At 38.4% G+C, this 18889-nt stretch overlaps 1 protein-coding gene across 2 annotated transcripts in view; it reads left to right on the forward strand.

Moving 5' to 3' along the window:
* The window catches only part of glra4a (glycine receptor, alpha 4a), a 67648-nt gene extending 65947 nt beyond the window's left edge, over positions 1-1701 (forward strand). For both annotated transcript variants that reach the window (XM_066715016.1, XM_066715017.1), the window contains one exon: positions 801-1701. In XM_066715016.1, coding sequence (XP_066571113.1) covers positions 801-1094 — 294 coding nt within the window. In that variant the 3' untranslated portion in view covers positions 1095-1701. The remainder of the gene's footprint in view (positions 1-800) is intronic.
* Positions 1702-18889: the final 17188 nt, after the last annotated feature.

An 18889-nucleotide genomic window follows, 5' to 3' on the forward strand; every position in this document is an offset into this window, starting at 1 on the left:
AGCGACGAAGACTGCTAATTATCCAATTTAAATACATCGTCTCAGCTCTCCCTGTCAACTGCTTCTCTCAACTGTGTCAAAGGAATGTCAAATCAGAGCCATGTGTGCATTAATATTCTGGGAAGAGTCTGAATGACGGTTTTTATTCCAAAGGAAAATCACCCATGCCATCCATCAGAAGCGATGCTTATTGTGGGTTTTGTTAATGCACTGCCTTCCCATACAGGCACTTTGAGAGGTGCACAGTTTCAAAAAGGAAGGCATCAAAATCCTTAGCAGTCAATGAGAAGGAGAGGCTAATTCTTCTACATACCTTTAATTATAGGTACTACTTGCAATTTTTTTTATTTAGTTTTAACTTACCTGCCCCAGATTTCTCTTCCACCATCATTCCAAAAACCTGTCCTAAAGTCAGATCAAGGGTGGTGGCTCACAGTGTCTATCTCAATGGAACATACATAAAAATATCAAATCATGAGAAATAGAAATTATCATTTGAATTATTTAACTATTGAGGATTTTTTATATAAGGCTACTTATTGACAGTTGGAGTGGAAGAAATTGTGAATCCCATTCATCACCACCAGTACTTGCACCCCCACCATTGCTGACTTTTCCTCCTTATTGTACCTATTGTGAGAATACCAGAATCCTCTAAGGGAAGGGGGGTGGAAATGTGAAAGAAAATGTACAAATGGATGAATGTACTTAGACAACAGAATGCATGCGAACGAGATGGGGGGGTGAGGGAAACTGAACTCCCCTGAACTGTCCTCACTTGCTGTTCCTCTTGTTTTCAGGAGGAGGAACTTGTACGGGAGAGTCGTGGATTTTATTTCCGGGGATACGGATTGGGACACTGCCTGCAGGTGAAGGATGGCACGGCGGTGGAGGGAGCCACCGTCTTTACCCCCCCACCGCCCATGCCCCCCCCCCAGGACACCGAGACTATCCGCAAGAGATTTGTGGACCGGGCCAAGCGGATTGACACCATATCAAGGGCTGTCTTCCCTCTGTCTTTCCTCATTTTCAACATCTTCTACTGGATCACCTACAAAGTTCTGCGACATGAAGACATCCATCAGGCCTTGTAGTTTTCTCTTCTTATTACTCTGATACTATTACTTTTTTTTTTTCTTCTTAAAACCAAAACTGCCTGTAAAAATTACAACAAGAAATCTTTGATGATTTTAAAGTATTTTCAAATGTATTTAACCGATGCTGAGTATGATAGAATGAAAACTCAAAGTGTGACTCCGGTTCTCTGGTCCACTCCAAAATGACAGACTGATTAGGAATGCCTCCTTTGCTTATTATGATTATGCCTTTTGTTCTTTTCTTTTAAGTTATGTCATGAGAAAAAAAAAAAAAAAGGTCTCACAGAACCAAATCGCTACACAGTCTATGAGAACTGAAAAAATCGGGTGCAGGTCTTGGGGAAAGATCAGACTTTGACCGTGATGGAAAGGAGTGAATTTGCTTCTACCATACACCGCATCTCAGAAATGAATGTTTTTGGAAAAAAGAAAATGGAAAAAGAAAAAAAGGAAATATTTTTTACATGATCTTTGAATCTCCAGTATTGGGAACACTATGGTGACAGAGGAGCTTATCTGGAATTCCCTGGCAAAATGCATAATGTTTCTGAATATTCACAGGTTGTTGATATGTTGTTTTTTTAAATGACACATGGTAAAACAGATATTATATATACTGTAAATACTGTATCTGTATATATATATATATATATATATATATATATATATATATATATATATATATATACAGAGCTGTCCAAGAATAAGAGACAGCACTAATGATTTTTTGTCTAATTTGAATAAATTGGATATTCTGCCAGGATTTCTGCAGTCCACTCTTTCCTTGGGCCTTTTTGGGGATTTATTTATTTCCCTGTGAAGATGATCCAATACTCACATTAATCTGGAAATTCAGACTCTGCAATCTAAAGATACAAGTATCTGTCCGTCTCTGATAAATATTTGCAACACATATGGTAAAAAATACATCAAAACAAATGCAAAATCCAAAGTTTCAAATGGTCCCTCTTCCAATACGTATGTCCATACATATTCCCATTTCTTCTGACCTGGTTTAGAGCATAAACTGTGTATAAAACTAATGTAATATATTTAAAGATATAAAGTGCATTTTTAATTACAGAAAAATGCATAAACCTTGGAGATGTTTTCCAGTAATTACAAAAAAATGTTATCTTCTTCAAGGGACTCCAGATTGGTGGGCCCAAGGCCTATGAGGGATTGTTGATTCTGATCAAAGTGTGAGTCCTGCTAATGAGATCTGAGCTTAAACAATTAAGTATGTTTTGGTATCAGTGCCTAATTTATGAAGCTTTGATGGCCAGGGTATTTAATTAAAAACATAAATACAATGTTTTATTTTGTTTGAGACACTTGCATGTTTTCCTCTAGTGGTTATGAAATGAGTTTAACAAAGACAGCCAATTCCTGCTCCAATTATACAATTAAAATAATAATAATAATAATAATAATAATAATAATAATAATAATAATAATAATAATAGCAGAGTTCAGCAATATGTTTGGTCATTCAAAGATATATCACAAGTTTAGGATAAAACTGAAAGCATAGTTTTCTCTTTCCCATTTATTATCATATCAAACATTTCAAGTTTTAATTAATCAATTAATTCATAGATGGGATTTTGACTATTTAAATCCGTCGTCTACTTCAAAACGCAGACTACCTAATAACACTTCTCACTTTGACCTGAAGCCCTCAGGGTCACTCAAAAGTGATCTAACACCAGGCTGCTTTCTTTATTAATGGAAAACCCCAGAAGAATGTAATTGGCAATTACATAAGAATTATCATTTATTTTCACGTCCTCTGTGCCTCTCAAAGAGAGTAAAGCAGCAGAAGAAGGGCAGCCCACCAGGAGAAGGGGGATGAATGGCATCGTTAATGGGAAATCAGGAGGAGATGTTTTATCAGGTAATGAGTTTGAAAAGGACTTGCCGTTAAACGTTAATGATAATGAATGCAGACCATCAGCCCTTCCCATCATCCCTTACTTTGAGTTTCTGCTCAAAGTGTACCATATACTAGGTGGGCCACCTTGCTTTAGCTTAGTCAGGTAGTTCCACTCTCTTGAATAATATATGCATAACGTGGCCATAGTGAGTACTGACCGACTGCTCCTTGGTGCTAAGATTTGAGACTTACAAAAACGGGTTTCTTAGAAGGTGTGGCAATAAGTCAAAGAAGCATGAGCAACCCACCTTGGCTTTCTAATGCTGAAAATAGACAACTGAGGCTTGACTTTTTTTAACTGTCCACCTTCATGGCAATAGTAGGCCATGACCTTGCTTCTGTGCAAGAAGCCGTTGTAGTTTGTCTTTTCTGTGACGCGTTGTGGAGAACGTTCTGGAAAAACTTTGAAGATTGTCTTGCAAACAAGTAAGACCCTTATATCTAGACCATTACAAGTGATAAACAGGAACAGATCTATATATGCAGACCAGCAGGAATGTTTTTAATATGACAATCATCAACGTGGTGTTTTAATTCTAATGAGTCACACTCAGACAATAAAAGCATGTCTTGAAATACAGCAGTAATTAATGTTTAGGATGTCCAAGGATGCCAGATATGGAAACATCCATCACTCTTCCCTGGAGCAATACTGTTGCCTTACAATATAATATCAATCTCAGTTTGTCAGTCTTAAAATTGGCAACACAGAGTTGAAAATCAGGCAACATCCATCTCAACCTGTCCTAATACAAATGGGGGATTCCTTATGTGAGACATGAATGGAAATGGATTTTTAACCAACGATCAGATGAGGCCGTTTACATCACAGCACACACAAAAGGAATATATCTTGCTCTTTTTGCTGCTTTTGCAGAAGGGACATTTAACAACTAACTCAACACAACACTCTCAATCTTGTTTCAACACAGTATTGAGGAGCTAAAAGCCTTGTTCTTCACCATCGTTTTGTTTTTTAGATGTCAAACAAGATTTGCTGTTCTGTTATTTTAAATACAAAAGAATAGCTAACATGTCCATGAAAAGGGAAATATTTATAAACAAATGTGACTTTTAGAGAGATGACAGGAATATCAGCACAGAGAGTTTGCAGTTGATGTGTTGTGCAGACGATAAGAACCATGTCTTCACCCAAAAGGGTTTAAACCGACCCATGCTGTGGAAGCGGATTCATTGGGTTCCTTCAAGAAGCTGTCTAATGAGGTCTTAAGATCAATAAGACATTAGAAGACAAACGAGGGGCTGAAGCTTCCTCTCATTTGTAAGCTTTCTTATTTTCTCTGCCCTGGCCTGGTAACATCTTGCTGAAGATGACACAGACACAATATTATATTATACTATATTATACAGCATTGTTTTGAAGATTCACAAATGTAACTGCACATATTTAACTAGTTAAGTCATTTCAGATTGCAGTGAATAAAGGCAAATACATTATTAAAAACATACCATGGTATGGGATTTCTTTTTTTTTTTTTTTTTTTTTTTTTTAAGAATTTACAATGGCCTCACTGCTAGAGTGTCTTAGGTGGATAAAATAAGTTTTGATGTTTTATATAGTATATATTTACGCCTCCACAAAAGTCCCAAGGTTCCCTATTTTCTTGTCTAAATCACACTGGGACAGTGTGTGTGTGAATACTCTGTCGTTTACCAGCAGACCTTGAGTGACCCAAAGGATACTGAATGCAAAATTGTGTCTATTACATTAATCCATAGGCCTGAGAAAACCTATTGAACTAAGGAGGGACGAGGCATCTGTTACTGTCAAAGAGGGACAATGGGTGACAGAACATCTTTGGTTAGCCTTATATATAGCTCAGAAACCAGCAAGCTTTTAACTCTAGCCCTTGATATTAACTCTTCTGCAGAGATAATGATCAAGGGATAGTACATTAACATAACTTATGGTGGGGATTAATGGCTTTGCCCTCACAGACTAGAATGAACTGTAATATTTCACTGCACTCAAGATACTGTTCAAATGGGAAAATTCTCATTTTAGGCAAGAATTTGTGTTATACAGAGTCAGGAAGGAATATTTATCTAAAGTCCCTTCACCTAATTCTGTTGATTTGGTCTGTGTTCCAAAAATATATAAGAAGTATGTCTGTAGGTTGGGTTTTCTTAATAAAAAAACAACAACACATATGCCCTAAAATTGACTTAGCATTTTGACCACTGTGTCCTATCCTACTTATGTCCTCAGTTAAATGTTTGTTCTTGCCATAACTGAAAATTACAGGCATTGAGAAGAACATTCATGAGTGGAGTACATATCCAATTTCTGTTTTTTTATTTATTTGTTTGTTTTTGACATATTGAAATTGTCTTGTTCCCATTGATGTTGATCCACATTTAGTATGTGCATCACTCATTAGTAACTGTTGCATACTTGCTTTCCTTCTCTTTGGTTCATAGATGTCAACTGTAGGTTGATGTTTCCTTGATGTACAATGAGGAGCTGAAAACATCAACTGGAATGTCCTTAAAGCTAGGGTGACCAATTTATGTCCTTATCTCATGTAGTTTTTAATCACACCAAACTTTCCAGACATAGTCAAGCATTCACCCAAACATGTGAAAATGGGTGAACATTTGAGCACAGTGCTGTTTTATGGATTTGCATAGCAAAGGAAAGGAATCATTCTTAAAATATCTCTTTGTGACTTCAACGTGACAAAGATTTTAGATGTAAACATGAAACAACAAACTGTAGTAAATCCAGTGGAGTTGAATATACCCAGGCAGATTTACATTTCTATCTGCCTCCTCACACACAATCTCCCACTCTGCCAAATTCTATCTACAATTATACTCCCCCATTCCCTGTAATTGACATAATGTATGGACTGGTAGCCACTGAAGGCCAGTGTCCAGGATTTTTCCCTGGCCATGCTCTGGGGGACAATCATCCTGACAACTTAATCTGTGGAGGATGTCCAGTAAGTTGAATGATGAAGTAATGACCAGGCAACTAGAGGCTCCACTGGGACTCATAGACAAACAATAAAAATCAATGGCACCCTATTTTAACTTCCTTCAATAGGTCTCTCTATCCACGGAGACTGTGAAGACTGATCACATTTAGCAGTTTCCTCTCCTTTTAAGCTCCTTACTGACAGCTATATAAAGCCTGAGGTCAGGGTCTGTTACCATCACAATGCAACTTTAACAATTTTTAAATACACATTTTAGGCCTTAACTATCCAATGACAGGGACTGTTGAAATGCTAGATACTAATTTATTTCTGAAACACACATCTTCACATATTTTATTTCCATTGCTTTCTTCCAGATTCAGACTGGGAAAAATAGTAAATTGGCTGGAATATACAGTTAGGTCCATAAATATTTGGACAAGGACACAATTTTCATAATTTTGGCTCTGTATGCCACCACAATGGATTTGAAAGCAAGCAATCAAGATGTGCTTTAAGTGTAGACTTTCATATTTAATTTGAGGGTAGTTACATCCAAATTGGGTGAACGGTGTAGGAATTACACCCATTTGTATATGTGGTCCCCCCAATCTTAGGGGCTTAAAAGTATTTGGACAAACTAACATCATCATGAATTAAACTGTGAGGCCCAGAAGACCATGGAAAACAACTGTGGTGGATGACAGAAGAATTCTTTCCCTGGTGAAGAAAAACCCTTTCACCACAGTTGGCCAGATCAAGAACACCCTCCAGGAGGTAGGCGTATCTGTGTCAAAGTCAAGAATCAAGAGAAGACTTCAGCAGAGTAAACACAGAGGGGTTACCACAAGATGGAAACAGGAAACAGGAAGACCAGATTAGAGTTTGCCAAAAAACATCTAAAGAACCCTGTACAGTTCTGGAACAATATCATATGGACAGATGAGACAAAGATCAGCTTGTACCAGAATGATGGGAAGAGAAGAGTGTTACAGAGAGCATGGAGAATATTTGGAACTTATTTTTTTACAGTCAGTGGATCGTGAGTGCAAATATCTAATTGTTTCTGATATGAAAGAAATCGCAAAGAAGACTGCCGAGAGCAAACACTTCATTGCTTCTGCCTTAGAGGGAAGGTTTAATTCTTTCCACTAAATTTGCTTTTGTGCTTGTACTTTTGTATTGTACTCAGGTCTCTGAGACTCTTTTGTGGAGAGATGTTTCTTTGCTGAATATTATATAAATACATAATGCATGCTGATAAAGTCTTCCAGCTCTGTGATATCTTTACATGTTTACTAATCATTTTATTGCATCTGGGACTACCTCAACACAGCTGATAGTGGCAGGTACCTTGAAACTTACGATAAACTTCTAAAAGGGACAGCTGCAAAGCTGAAAATAACAAATGGTTATACTGTATAACACAAACAGAAGGAAAAAAATACAAATTAGCAGGCCAAATGGAGAGGAAGAAGGCATATTGTTAGGTTACTGCAAACCAAACGTAAGCAGTAGAAAGTAGAGTCTCTCATTTGAATTTGTTCAGCATTTGTAAGAACTATGAGTGTTATTCATTTCAATTTGGAGATTACCAAAGCACCATTATAACAAATTAATTTCTAAAAACTACATATTTTTACCAACAATCAAATTTGTCCAAATGACAACTTTCCTGATACACTGTAACTACAAATACTTGACAGAACCAATAACATATTTACAACCAGAAAAAAAAAAAAAAAAACCTTCTTAATGTACACCATTTCTGTAATGATATAATATCACTATACTCCTGCTCAGCCACGACAATCTATTTCATTAATTTGGCCTATTAAAACATCCCACTCATGGCAGGACTAGGCCCCTGATGGCAGTGGTTAGACTGTGTATTCCCTGGCTCTCTCTGGTTATTTTTCATCCTTAGCAAAAAGTGATTCCTGCCCGGCGTTCACTCTTGCTCCCTCAAGTACCTGTACAAACAGAGGGTTTCTTTCCTTGACACTGTCAGTGTCTCATCTTTCAGGTTATTTAATATATTACCAGGGTAGGGTAGCCTGGAGGAGGGGCGGGGGGGATGAAAAAGACCTGGGAAATGAGACAGCAAAGCCGCTACTTTGACACTGATTCAGTGAAGTGGAGATCTCAGGCAGTGCAATGAGGCGAGCCGTTGAAAATAATTACTTCCTGGGAGATGGTCCAGGACTTGTTGCTCCCTCAGGTCTGACAAGAGGGATTAGTTAATGGAGCAATGCCCTCAACGGTCAACTTTACGTTAATAAATAGGACTTTTAAAACTCAGCAAGCACTCTGTGGAAATGAGAAAGGCTTTGGTTTCTTGCAGATCCTCTTTGCAGGCCATTAGTGAGCTTCTGTCTGCCCTAACAATTGCATATCAGCTAGAATTTGGTACCTTAGCTCTAACTATCTGCCTAAGGGTGCCATCTATGATGACAGAACCTGACATGTCCTTTTGCCCTTAGGAAGCTATTTAAATATTCCCACTGTCAAATGCCTTTAAACCCCAGCATGTTGGAGACTGTTCTTCTCAAGGTTTTCTTTTTTAATCTCTTCTTCTTCTGGTCACCATGTGCTTTAGTTGTCAGAGAGGCTCACAACAAATAAAACTGAGATATGGGACCAACTTGTCCAAACAAGGTAAAACGCATCTTCCTTAGGAATATATTGCCTATTCAAATATTTAAGAAGGAAATCTGGTGCTGCTGTCTGGTTTATATGAGCTTGAAAAGCAATTGAAGTCACCCTTGCGTGGTGAGACATTTTATTTAAAACTAATGTATAACAATTAGAACATGCTGTTTTCCATTTTTAAAAAGCACAAATCACCAAAGCCCAACTGCACTCTCCGGTCCTAATCCATTTAAAAGAGGAACGATGGAAACACCACAGCGTTTCAATTTTATTCATATTGACATTCACTACTAGCACAAGCAGGGACCTCGTGCACACGCGGCAATTTGTTCAGTTTGTTAACAGAAAAGATACGATAAAAAAGAATAAACAGTCTGACAAAGAAAGCAGGAAGAGAGAGGAGAAGGTAATTTTAAGTGACATTAGGTTAAAGCAAGGCTGACAGACTCATTTTGTATTGAGATAGAGGGGCCTCTTTTATGGAAAGTAAGCCTCTGTCCCTCCAATCAGATAACCAAAGTAGACTGGGTAAATTGTCAGCAAATGCACAGACGGTGCCTCCCCATCGGCCTTCCTGTCCACAGATGACAAATTCCTGGCTGCCGGGCTGATAGCGCTCACACAGGCGGAGCAGTGTTGGAGGCGAAGTGATCATCTGCAAATAGAATCTCTCCAAGTGAGGCGGAGGTGCACATCATCTGTATTATCCTATAATATTACTTCTTTCCTGCTTCCAGATGGGTTGCGAGTGTTCGAAAAGAATCTCTGCTACCCACACAATACCAGCGTCCGAAAACAGTTTATGCAGTAGAACCAAATTAATGCCATTGTACCCAATTTCAGGGAAACATTGAGCTGTCTGAAATCACACTAGACTACAATTAGAAATCAATTACTACACAACTAAGATTATCCAGTCTTGTACGTGTAATCAAATCCTTAGGAATAGGCACATAGGATTCTTATAATAGCCAGCTATGTCCTCAAGTGCTTGTCTCTTCTTTGAAAATCATGAGCAATATACATTGTGTTTTCTGTGCTGACAGAACTGAATCATTTGTGTATCAACATGATTATTTTCAAGTTAAATCACGTCTTGAAGCTAACACTATGTCAAATGCATTCTTCACTTCCCATAAGGCGGTAGGAAAAGGGAGAGGTTTGTAAGGATATGCAGGGTACAGGGGGTTTGAACTGAACACAGTGCAACACCGATATAATACCCAACACTTTTGTCATCACTAATCTATTTTTGTCTAGAATACTGTACAAGGTAATCATAGGCAGTGGCTGTCTTGACAGTTTATCAATTTGTTGATAGCCATACTTTTTCCAATCCAGTCTCCAGCATAAGAGACCAATGACTTTATGATTTCTGGCTGTGCTCACTCCCTGATCCAATGGTTCAATGTGTCAGGAACCAATTACTGTAGGATGTCATAGCTTTTAAGATTCTCAGGCAAAAACATTTCTGAAAGTTAGTTGTAATGCAATGTGCTTTAAAAGTAATCTGATCAAAGATATAGAATATGACAGAACTATGGGAAAGAATTGTACTGTTTACTTGATCTGAAGCAGCTCAGTAGATAAAAGATGGTCACACCTGTATTAGGCATGTCATTCTAAGAGAAACAAAAGTAATTCCCGGTGCTGTCTGTTTAGAAAAGGCAAAATCATAAAGGGCTCCCAGGAGAGAATATGGCCTTCTATTACCATTATGGAGGCCTGCAATAAATAAAAAGGTCATTTCCTCAATGCTAATTAATAAGGGGAGATATCCCTTGCAAAATATCACATTGGATTTCTGAGAATGTCACATTCAGCATGATAATGAGCATTTCAGCTGGTTCTTAAGGTCTTTTGGAAAATGTAATCAAACACCACTTCAGACATGACGTATTTTGACAGCATCCAGCCAAAGAAATGAATCCCCTATTAAAGATGTTTTTTTTTTCCAATCCACATCCTTAATGATCTAGTTGTAATTTACCACTAAGCATAATTTAGATGTTTTGTTGTTTCAGTTTTATGTCCACATTACTCTGCTACTGCCTTCTCTCTTCCTCAGTTCTTTTAGGATCCTTTCCATGCTTTCCCGGGGCTCTGGTAATACAGTCACTGTACTCTAGTATAGACTTTCACAAGTCAAGGTTAATTAACCAATTTTTCAGCTGCTTTCCGAAATCTACACACAAACAATGCTTGAATTTATTTGGTGGGACAGCAGCATGTGCATAATTGTATGTCCTTCAAAACTGTAACCAAGGACAACATTTTGCAAGAGAAACATAGGATATGAATCCACAAGGAAGCTGACACTGAAGTATGAATATTTAAAATGTTTCCAGTGGGTAGCCATTTGAATGTTAATCTCAACTACAGAGAGCTGTTAGACCACCAGCAGTATGTTATTTTCCATGCCAATGCAACTACAATATAATCTCTTTGCTGAAGATGCAACTCTATCTTGCCAAGAAATAAAAAAACAAGATATATCTCCCCTTTTTACCTGAATGTAATGCATCCCTCCACAGTTCTTAACGCCCACACACAATTCTAGAAAAAAACAACCTACATCGTACATACTCATCACTAGGCTAATAACCTTCTCTAATGCTGCAGTGAGACACTTTACACAGAATAATACCAGGTTCAATTGGTCAGTCAGTCATGCCCACCCCCCCAGATTCTTTTTTGCTTTTCCAGTAGAGTTCATGAGAGCTTGTTCGAAGTAATGCAGATATGAGAGATGATTTAACACCTGCTACAGTGTGCTTTCCAAGCGTGTAGGAAATGCAAAGCCGATATGCTCACTGGGGGGTCTTCGAAGGCTATGAATCATTCAATTTCCACCAAAAGAAAAGATATGGGGCAAAGCTCAGTGCTTTACTTTAAACCGTGCTCAGTGCTTTACTTTCCATTATGCACACTGTCTGGAATCTTTGAAAAAGGATAAATACCAACAACCTGCCTCCGTTACAATGATACTACTATCATACGTGTGTGGCTTTCTTCTTCTGTTAATTGATGTACAGCTTTAGCCGCTGTAATCCATGCAACTGCAAAATTGCCTGCTTTATCTTTCTCGTCTGTCCTGCACTGAACCTTATTGAGAGGATACTCATAAAATATACATGAAGGCGCCAGGCAGAAGTGTCTGTTTGTGTTTGGTGGGTGTCGGTGCTAGTGGCAGGTGGAGGGAGGGAAATGAGACAGGGACAATGATGAAACAGAAAGAAGAACTTGCCAAATTTTAATTCTTCTCTTTATCCCGACTCCAATGTCATTGCTTGTCGAAGTTGTGCTTTACAAAGAAAGAAAGAAAAAATCGCAGCTACCAGGCAGCCCCTGTTGCTATAGAAACTAGCGCCTGCCAAAAGATAGACCAAATTAAAGTAATAATTCTGGAGGAGGACGAGAGAATCACAGACCCAGGAGGGATGGGCAGGCAAGAAGTGCTGGGAGCTGTAGTGTTTGGAGTACATGTTTTCTTAAACACCCCCTTCCTCCCCACCCCTATTGGGGCTCATGTAATAAAACCAAATCATATATTTTTTATTACCTCTGAGATTGAAAAGACTTGTTCAAAGACAAAGCCTACTTCATCACCTTGTAGAAGAAACATCCAACACAAAAGACGAATAAACAAACGAGGGGAAAGTCATCTCTGAGTGGTACTGTAATAAACCCGGTGGGAGGGCAGTCGTTCGCATCCCATCCCTTGTTATTTACTGCTCTGTTTTCTGCATTGTCTTTCTTATCCACGAATACACACTGAGAGCAATTTGTCATTTTAACAACTATATATACAAAGTGCTGCATGCAATCAAAATTTTCTTAAAAGCAACTGCTAAATATATAACATCACAAGAAGATATAAAAAGATCTCTCAAGAAACAAGGGAACTTGAGAAATAAAATAGTCAAAATCCCAAATCAAACGGTAATTGCATTAAGCTGTGTAGAGCCATAAGGTAACATATTACTGAAGATGTAAGAAAGATTAACAACAACCTCATTAAAGAAACCATTGGGACAAATGGAAAATGTCTGCACCATTTCAAGCAATTCTCTATGGTTCCTGCCCCACTTCTCTTGATTTGTATTTTCCCACTTATATTACAATAGAGAAGAACATTATGAATGCAACAAGGTACTTCTGACAGATTTGACTTGGGAGAAAATTGCCTTGAAATGAAATGAAAAATAAAGAAAGTAAAACCTTCAGATCCAACAGAACCTTGAACCTGGTCTTACACTGACAAAGACAAAGCACTATGTACAATAAAACAACACTACATAACCAGACATAGTTTCGCCTGTTTAAATTTCAGAACTGCACAGTGCATCTATAAGCTATTCCCCTAAAGTCTAGATATCACTGGCCTAAGCCTGGGCTGTCATTAGACAGCCATAAACAGGAGCTCCCAAGCAGTTATGCACACTTAGTGAGTGAAAAAGCAGAGTTGGGAGGGTTCGGATTTAACAAGGTCTTCCTTGACTTCTGGCTGACTCTATATGACATACACATATACTACGTCTTATCAAGGAAGGCTATGTACATCCTCCATCTGACACCTTCACTCTACTGCTTGCATTTGTATATTTTAAACAGCAAAGACCTTATAGCACCTTTTATTTTATCCCTTTTTATTTATTTCCTGTAATAGCCTCTAAGGAAACTAAGGATTGCAATTCAAATTGCTATATCCCAGTTATCAGCCATAACATTATGACCACTGACAGGTGAAGTGAATAACACCAATAATCTCGTTATCATGGCACCTGTCAGTGGGTGGGATATATTAGGCAGCAAGTGAACATTTTGTCCTCAAAGTTGATGTGTTAGAAGCAGGAAAAATGGGCAGCGTAAGGATCTGAGCGACTTTGACAAGGGCCAAATTGTGATGGCTAGATGATTGGGTCAGAGCATCTCCAAAACTGCAGCTCTTGTGGGGTGTTCCCGGTCTGCAGTGGTCAGTACCTATCAAAAGTGGTCCAAGGTATGAAAAGCGGTGAACCGTCGACAGGGTCATGGGCAGCCAAGGCTCATTGATGCACGTGCGGAGCGAAGGCTGGCCCGTGTGGTCCGATCCAACAAACAAGCTACTGTAGCTCAAATTGCTGAAAAAGTGAATGCTGGTTCTGATAGAAAGGTGTCAGAACACACAGTGCATCGCAGTTTGTTGCGTATGGGGCTGCGTAGCCGCAGGGCAGTCAGGGTGCCCATGCTGACCCCTGTCCACTGCCGAAAGCGCCTACAATGGGCACGTGAGCATCAGAACTGGACCACGGAGCAATGGAAGAAGGTGGCCTGGTCTGATGAATCATGAGTTCAAGGTGTTGACTTGGCCTCCAAAGTCCCCAGATCTCAATCCAATCAAGTATCTGTGGGATGTGCTGGACAAACAAGTCCGATCCATGGAGGCCCCACCTCGCAACTTACAAGATCTGCTGTTAACGTCTTGGTGCCAGATACCACAGCACACCTTCAGAGGTCTAGTGGAGTCCATGCCTCGACGGGTCAGGGCTGTTTTGGCAGCAAAAGGGGGACCTACACAATATTAGGCAGGTGGTCATAATGTTATGGCTGATCGGTGTAAAATACCACACAACCGCAGAAATCAATTCAATATACCATCCCAAGAGTCTTCCAGTACAACAGAATAGTCACTAACTCTCCCTTTGACCAAAAGCTGTAGTCATTCCTGGTTCCGGTCTGTTGTTTTACAGTTAAAATTTATATTTAGTTCAATTTTCAATTTAGAATCTGAATTAATATAAGAAAACCAATCAAGGACCTCTCCCTTTTATTGTGGAATGAGAAAACTTAATATTAAAAGAATGCAACATGGTAGCCTCTTTATCTTGAAACGAAAGCTCCTTATTACATAGCAAAGTACTAACATCCCATTAAGCATATTTAATGTGATTCTCTAACGAATCTCATTTGTCTCCTTAAAGGTACTTTGCTGGATGAATTGTTCAAATTGTATCGGTCATGCAGAAAAACTTTTCTTATTATTTTTTTAAGAGAAAAGAAAAAAACTGAATCCTCATTATTGTAATCCCAAAGGTCCCTTCAGTGAAAACAGTTTTTTCTCAGTTTACTTCTCTATCTGGCTTCCAGCAGGTTTTAAATAATAGCCCCAGTAAAAGTGAACTAAATTTGAAATAATGAGTCTTACAAATTAAAAAAAATAAAAACATACCGTATCAGCATAACACTGCCAGTTTGCAGGTGCAGTACATTTAACTGTTTGAGATTTGTTACTGAAACTGTCTTCTCACAATCTGTGTTTAGCAAAATATGCAATAAGAAAGTATATGGTATAAATGGATGCTTATCTTCAGTGCTGGCATTTTTAATATAGCAACTGTGGAGATTGGTTTATCTCTGAAATTACTGAGTAAACCTCACATATTAATATATATATATATTTAAAATATTTTCATTTCAATTGCTCCAGTTGAAAAAGAACATTCAAAACAAACAATTTTATATATATATTATAGAAATCTGTGCTGAAATGTGCAAAACAATAAACTCAAGTCTATGACATTCAAAATCTTTTCAAGAATAAGCTTCCTTCATTCACCAGAAACAGAAAAATCTCAGTGCACTGAACTCTTCACCTAATATTCAAGAAGGAAGCATCACCACTTTTTTCTCCATCACTAACTCCAGCCTCCAGCCCAATACACAGCAGTCAACACCACACTTACAAGTATACTCAGGCACAAAAATTTCAAACACTTTCTTTGCTAGTGATGATAATGATTCAGTAATGATAATTTACACATGGAAATAAGCATATGTTTGTGATTTTATGAAATTTAGTTGTAATGACCTAATATGTCATTCCATGGATGCCCTATTCCACAGATCTTGACCCAAATGAGCACCTGTGGGATCACAGGTACCATGTACCATAGGTGTACTACATGCATTGATGAAAATGGCAGGCATATATGTTTCTGAACCCACTCATGGTTTTTCTGCACAATTGGTAATAATTGTAAGCTTACATAGACATCCAGTTTTCATCAATTCACTGTCTGTGTTCTCAGTATAATATGTAGTTCGGTACCATTACATAGTATGGGTAAAGTAATTTCATATAAGATGTGATGTTATTTTTTATGTGAGTATACTTCTAATGCATATACTCTGTAGCATGGAGAATGAGAATGAGAGTGAAATTGAAATGATGGGACTAAAATGTCCTTCATTAAATTCAAATTGATCCCTGGAGCTGTTTGAGGAGTTAACAATGGCTTGTAAATAAAAAAAGGAGTCTTGGAATAATGATATTATTAAAGGGAGGAGCAGAAACAATTGTTCTTCTCTTTCACAGCAAGTTTATATACAACCACAATTCCAAAAAAGTTGGGACAGTATGGAAAATGCTAATAAAAACAAAGAGGAGTGATTTGTAAATGTACTTTGACTAGTATTGAAACAAAAAAACATATAAAGACAAGGTATTTGATGTTTTACCTAATCAACTGCATAGTTTTTTAAAGGTAAATGTTTATTTTGAAATTGATGCATGCAACACGTTCCAAAAAAGTTGGGACAGGGGCAATTTAGGACTAATAGTGATGTGACAAGTTGAAATAAGAATGTGATGTGAAACAGGTGAGGCAATCGTATAATCATAGTATATAAGGAGCCTCCAAAAAATACCTAGTCCTTCAAGAGCAAGGATGGGTCGAGGCTCGCCAATCTGCCAACAGATGCATCAGCGAATAATCCAACACTTTGAGAACAACATTCCCCAAAGAAAAATCGGTAGGATTTTGGGCATTTCACCTTCTGCAGTGCACAATGTAATTAAAAGTTTCAAGGAATCTGGTCAAATCTCGGTACGTAAAGGGCAAGGCCGAAAACCACTTCTGAATGAGCGTGATCTCCGATCCCTCAGACGTCACTGTCTTAAAAACCGTCATGAGTCTGTAATGGATATCGTGACATGGGCTCGGGAATACTTTGGTAAACCTTTGTCAGTCAACACCATTTGCCGCTGCATCCACAGATGCAAGTTAAGGCTTTACTATGCAAAGCAGAAGCCATACATCAACACTGTCCAGAAGCACTGCCGACTTCTCTGGGCTCGGTCTCATCTGAGATGGACAGTAGCCGTCATGTTCTCCGGGCAAAAGAGGAAAAGGATCATCCAAGCTGTTATCAGCGTCAGGTCCAAAAGCCATCGTCTGTCATGGTATGGGGTGTGTCAATGCCCATGGCATGGGTAACTTGCACATCTGTGAGGGCACCATTAATGCAGAAAGATATGTACACATTTTGGAGCAACATATGCTGCCATCCAGATGTCCTCTTTTCCAGGGACGTCCCTGCATTTTCCAGCAGGACAACCCCAAACCACATTCTGCCTGGATTACAAGCGCATGGTTGCATAAGCAGAGAGTGCGGGTGCTAGCATGGCCTGCCTGCAGTCCTGACCTGTCTCCAACTGAGAATGTGTGGCGCATTATAAAGCACAAAATATAAGGCAACGAAGGGCCCGTAGAGTTGCGCAGCTGAAGAAATGCATAATGGATGAATGGGGGAAAATTCTATTGATAAACTTAACCAACTGGTGTCTTCAGTGCCCAAACACTTAATAAGTGTTATTAAAAGAAAAGGTGATGTTACACAGTGGTAAACAGTCGACTGTCCCAACTTTTTCGGAATTGGGGTTGTAAGTATATCTATTCAAAAGCTTCCTAATATTATAATTAGGTACAGACTTATGGCTTCCAGGTGTGCAATGGTATGCAAGATCTCAATCCAAAACATAAAACATTCCCATGCAAATTCACAAAATGTGGAACATGTTAATGATATTTGCAGATAGGTCAGCATCCTGACAGGTTGTATAAACAGTGTCCCTTCTCATTACAAAGGCAATTTGCAATAAAAAAATGAATAACAAAAATAACTGTGTTGTCTAGTTATAAAATATAGGTGATGATATAGGTGCTTTGACATTAATTATCATTAACAGCTGACGCTTAATTAAGGGTTGGCGTTTCCTGCTAAATGAAGACCCTGATGTTTAATATTAAGATGTCTGGATAGCTTATGTTCATGCTATTTAGGGTAAGCACTGTGTTTCAAACTAGGCTACTAACAGCTGTGTTGGGCAACAGAGGTCAATTAAAGGAGATGGATGTGGTTGGGTCTGAGCAATCAGCACAGAAAGTTCTAGATCTGAAGAGTACATTCAGATTTTTTATTGGAAATTGTTAAATTCAGTCATATACTTTAAGTGACTTGGTGCACGTGATGAACGCCTCTTACCCCCATTCTTGCCTTGGCCTAGTTGTTGCTTATTCTCATTGCCTGTCTCATTATTATTGTTGTAGCTTGAAAATGCCTCAGTACAAACATTTCAAGCATGAAAAAACTCAAATATCAAAGATAAACAACAAACAACTAAGGAAGTCCATGTTTCAAAAGAATAACTTCCCTTCATGCAAAAAAAGGAAACAACGCAAAGCAAAACCTATTAAACCTTTCCTATAGGCTGTCAGTAGCAGGAAAAAAGAAACGGAAAACAGCTTAAGGGTAATTTGGGCAGATCCACCTTAAACCCTGAAGCTGAATCAGGGAACTCAGTTAGTACGATCCCAGGAGGCCTTCGATTACCTCTACTAAATTCATTTTTTCGTTTGCAATGAATATTACTCCTGCTATCTTACAAGGTCTGAGATCCCTGCTGGAACAATTTCTCCCACTTGAGGCAAATTGATTTTTTTTTTTTAAAACAGGTTGCAAACTAATTCTAATCCAATCTCGTCTTCACCGAACGATTCCCAGCCTCTCATGCTTGCCACTCAAGTGTTACGGAGGTAATGGGTTTTGCCGTCTCCTTCTTCGTAAGATGGAAATTTCAGCCCCGGCAAAATAAAGGAGTGCCAGTGGAATGTAAAAAAAATAAAGTCAAGGATGGCAGCCTATAGAAACATGCTTTTACCCTGTTGACAATTTGACCCACTGAATCGGGACCATTTTTATGTATTTATCAATGCATTCATTTATTAGGTTTGATGTAGATTTGTCAAGTGGACTGTTAGGTTACAGGCTGGTCACACGTCTGTCCATGTCTTGTTACGTTATCTCCCAGTCTGCAACATTTCTATTTTATTTAATAAGTAATTTATAATACACCCACAAATCTTCACTGGCTGTTCCTGACTGTGCTGTTGCTTTATTAAAATACCTGTGCAGCTTTAAAGCCACTGCATTGATTTCAA

The sequence above is a fragment of the Amia ocellicauda genome, chromosome 10, assembly GCF_036373705.1.
Source record: "Amia ocellicauda isolate fAmiCal2 chromosome 10, fAmiCal2.hap1, whole genome shotgun sequence".
Classification (NCBI taxonomy): Eukaryota; Metazoa; Chordata; class Actinopteri; order Amiiformes; family Amiidae; genus Amia; species Amia ocellicauda.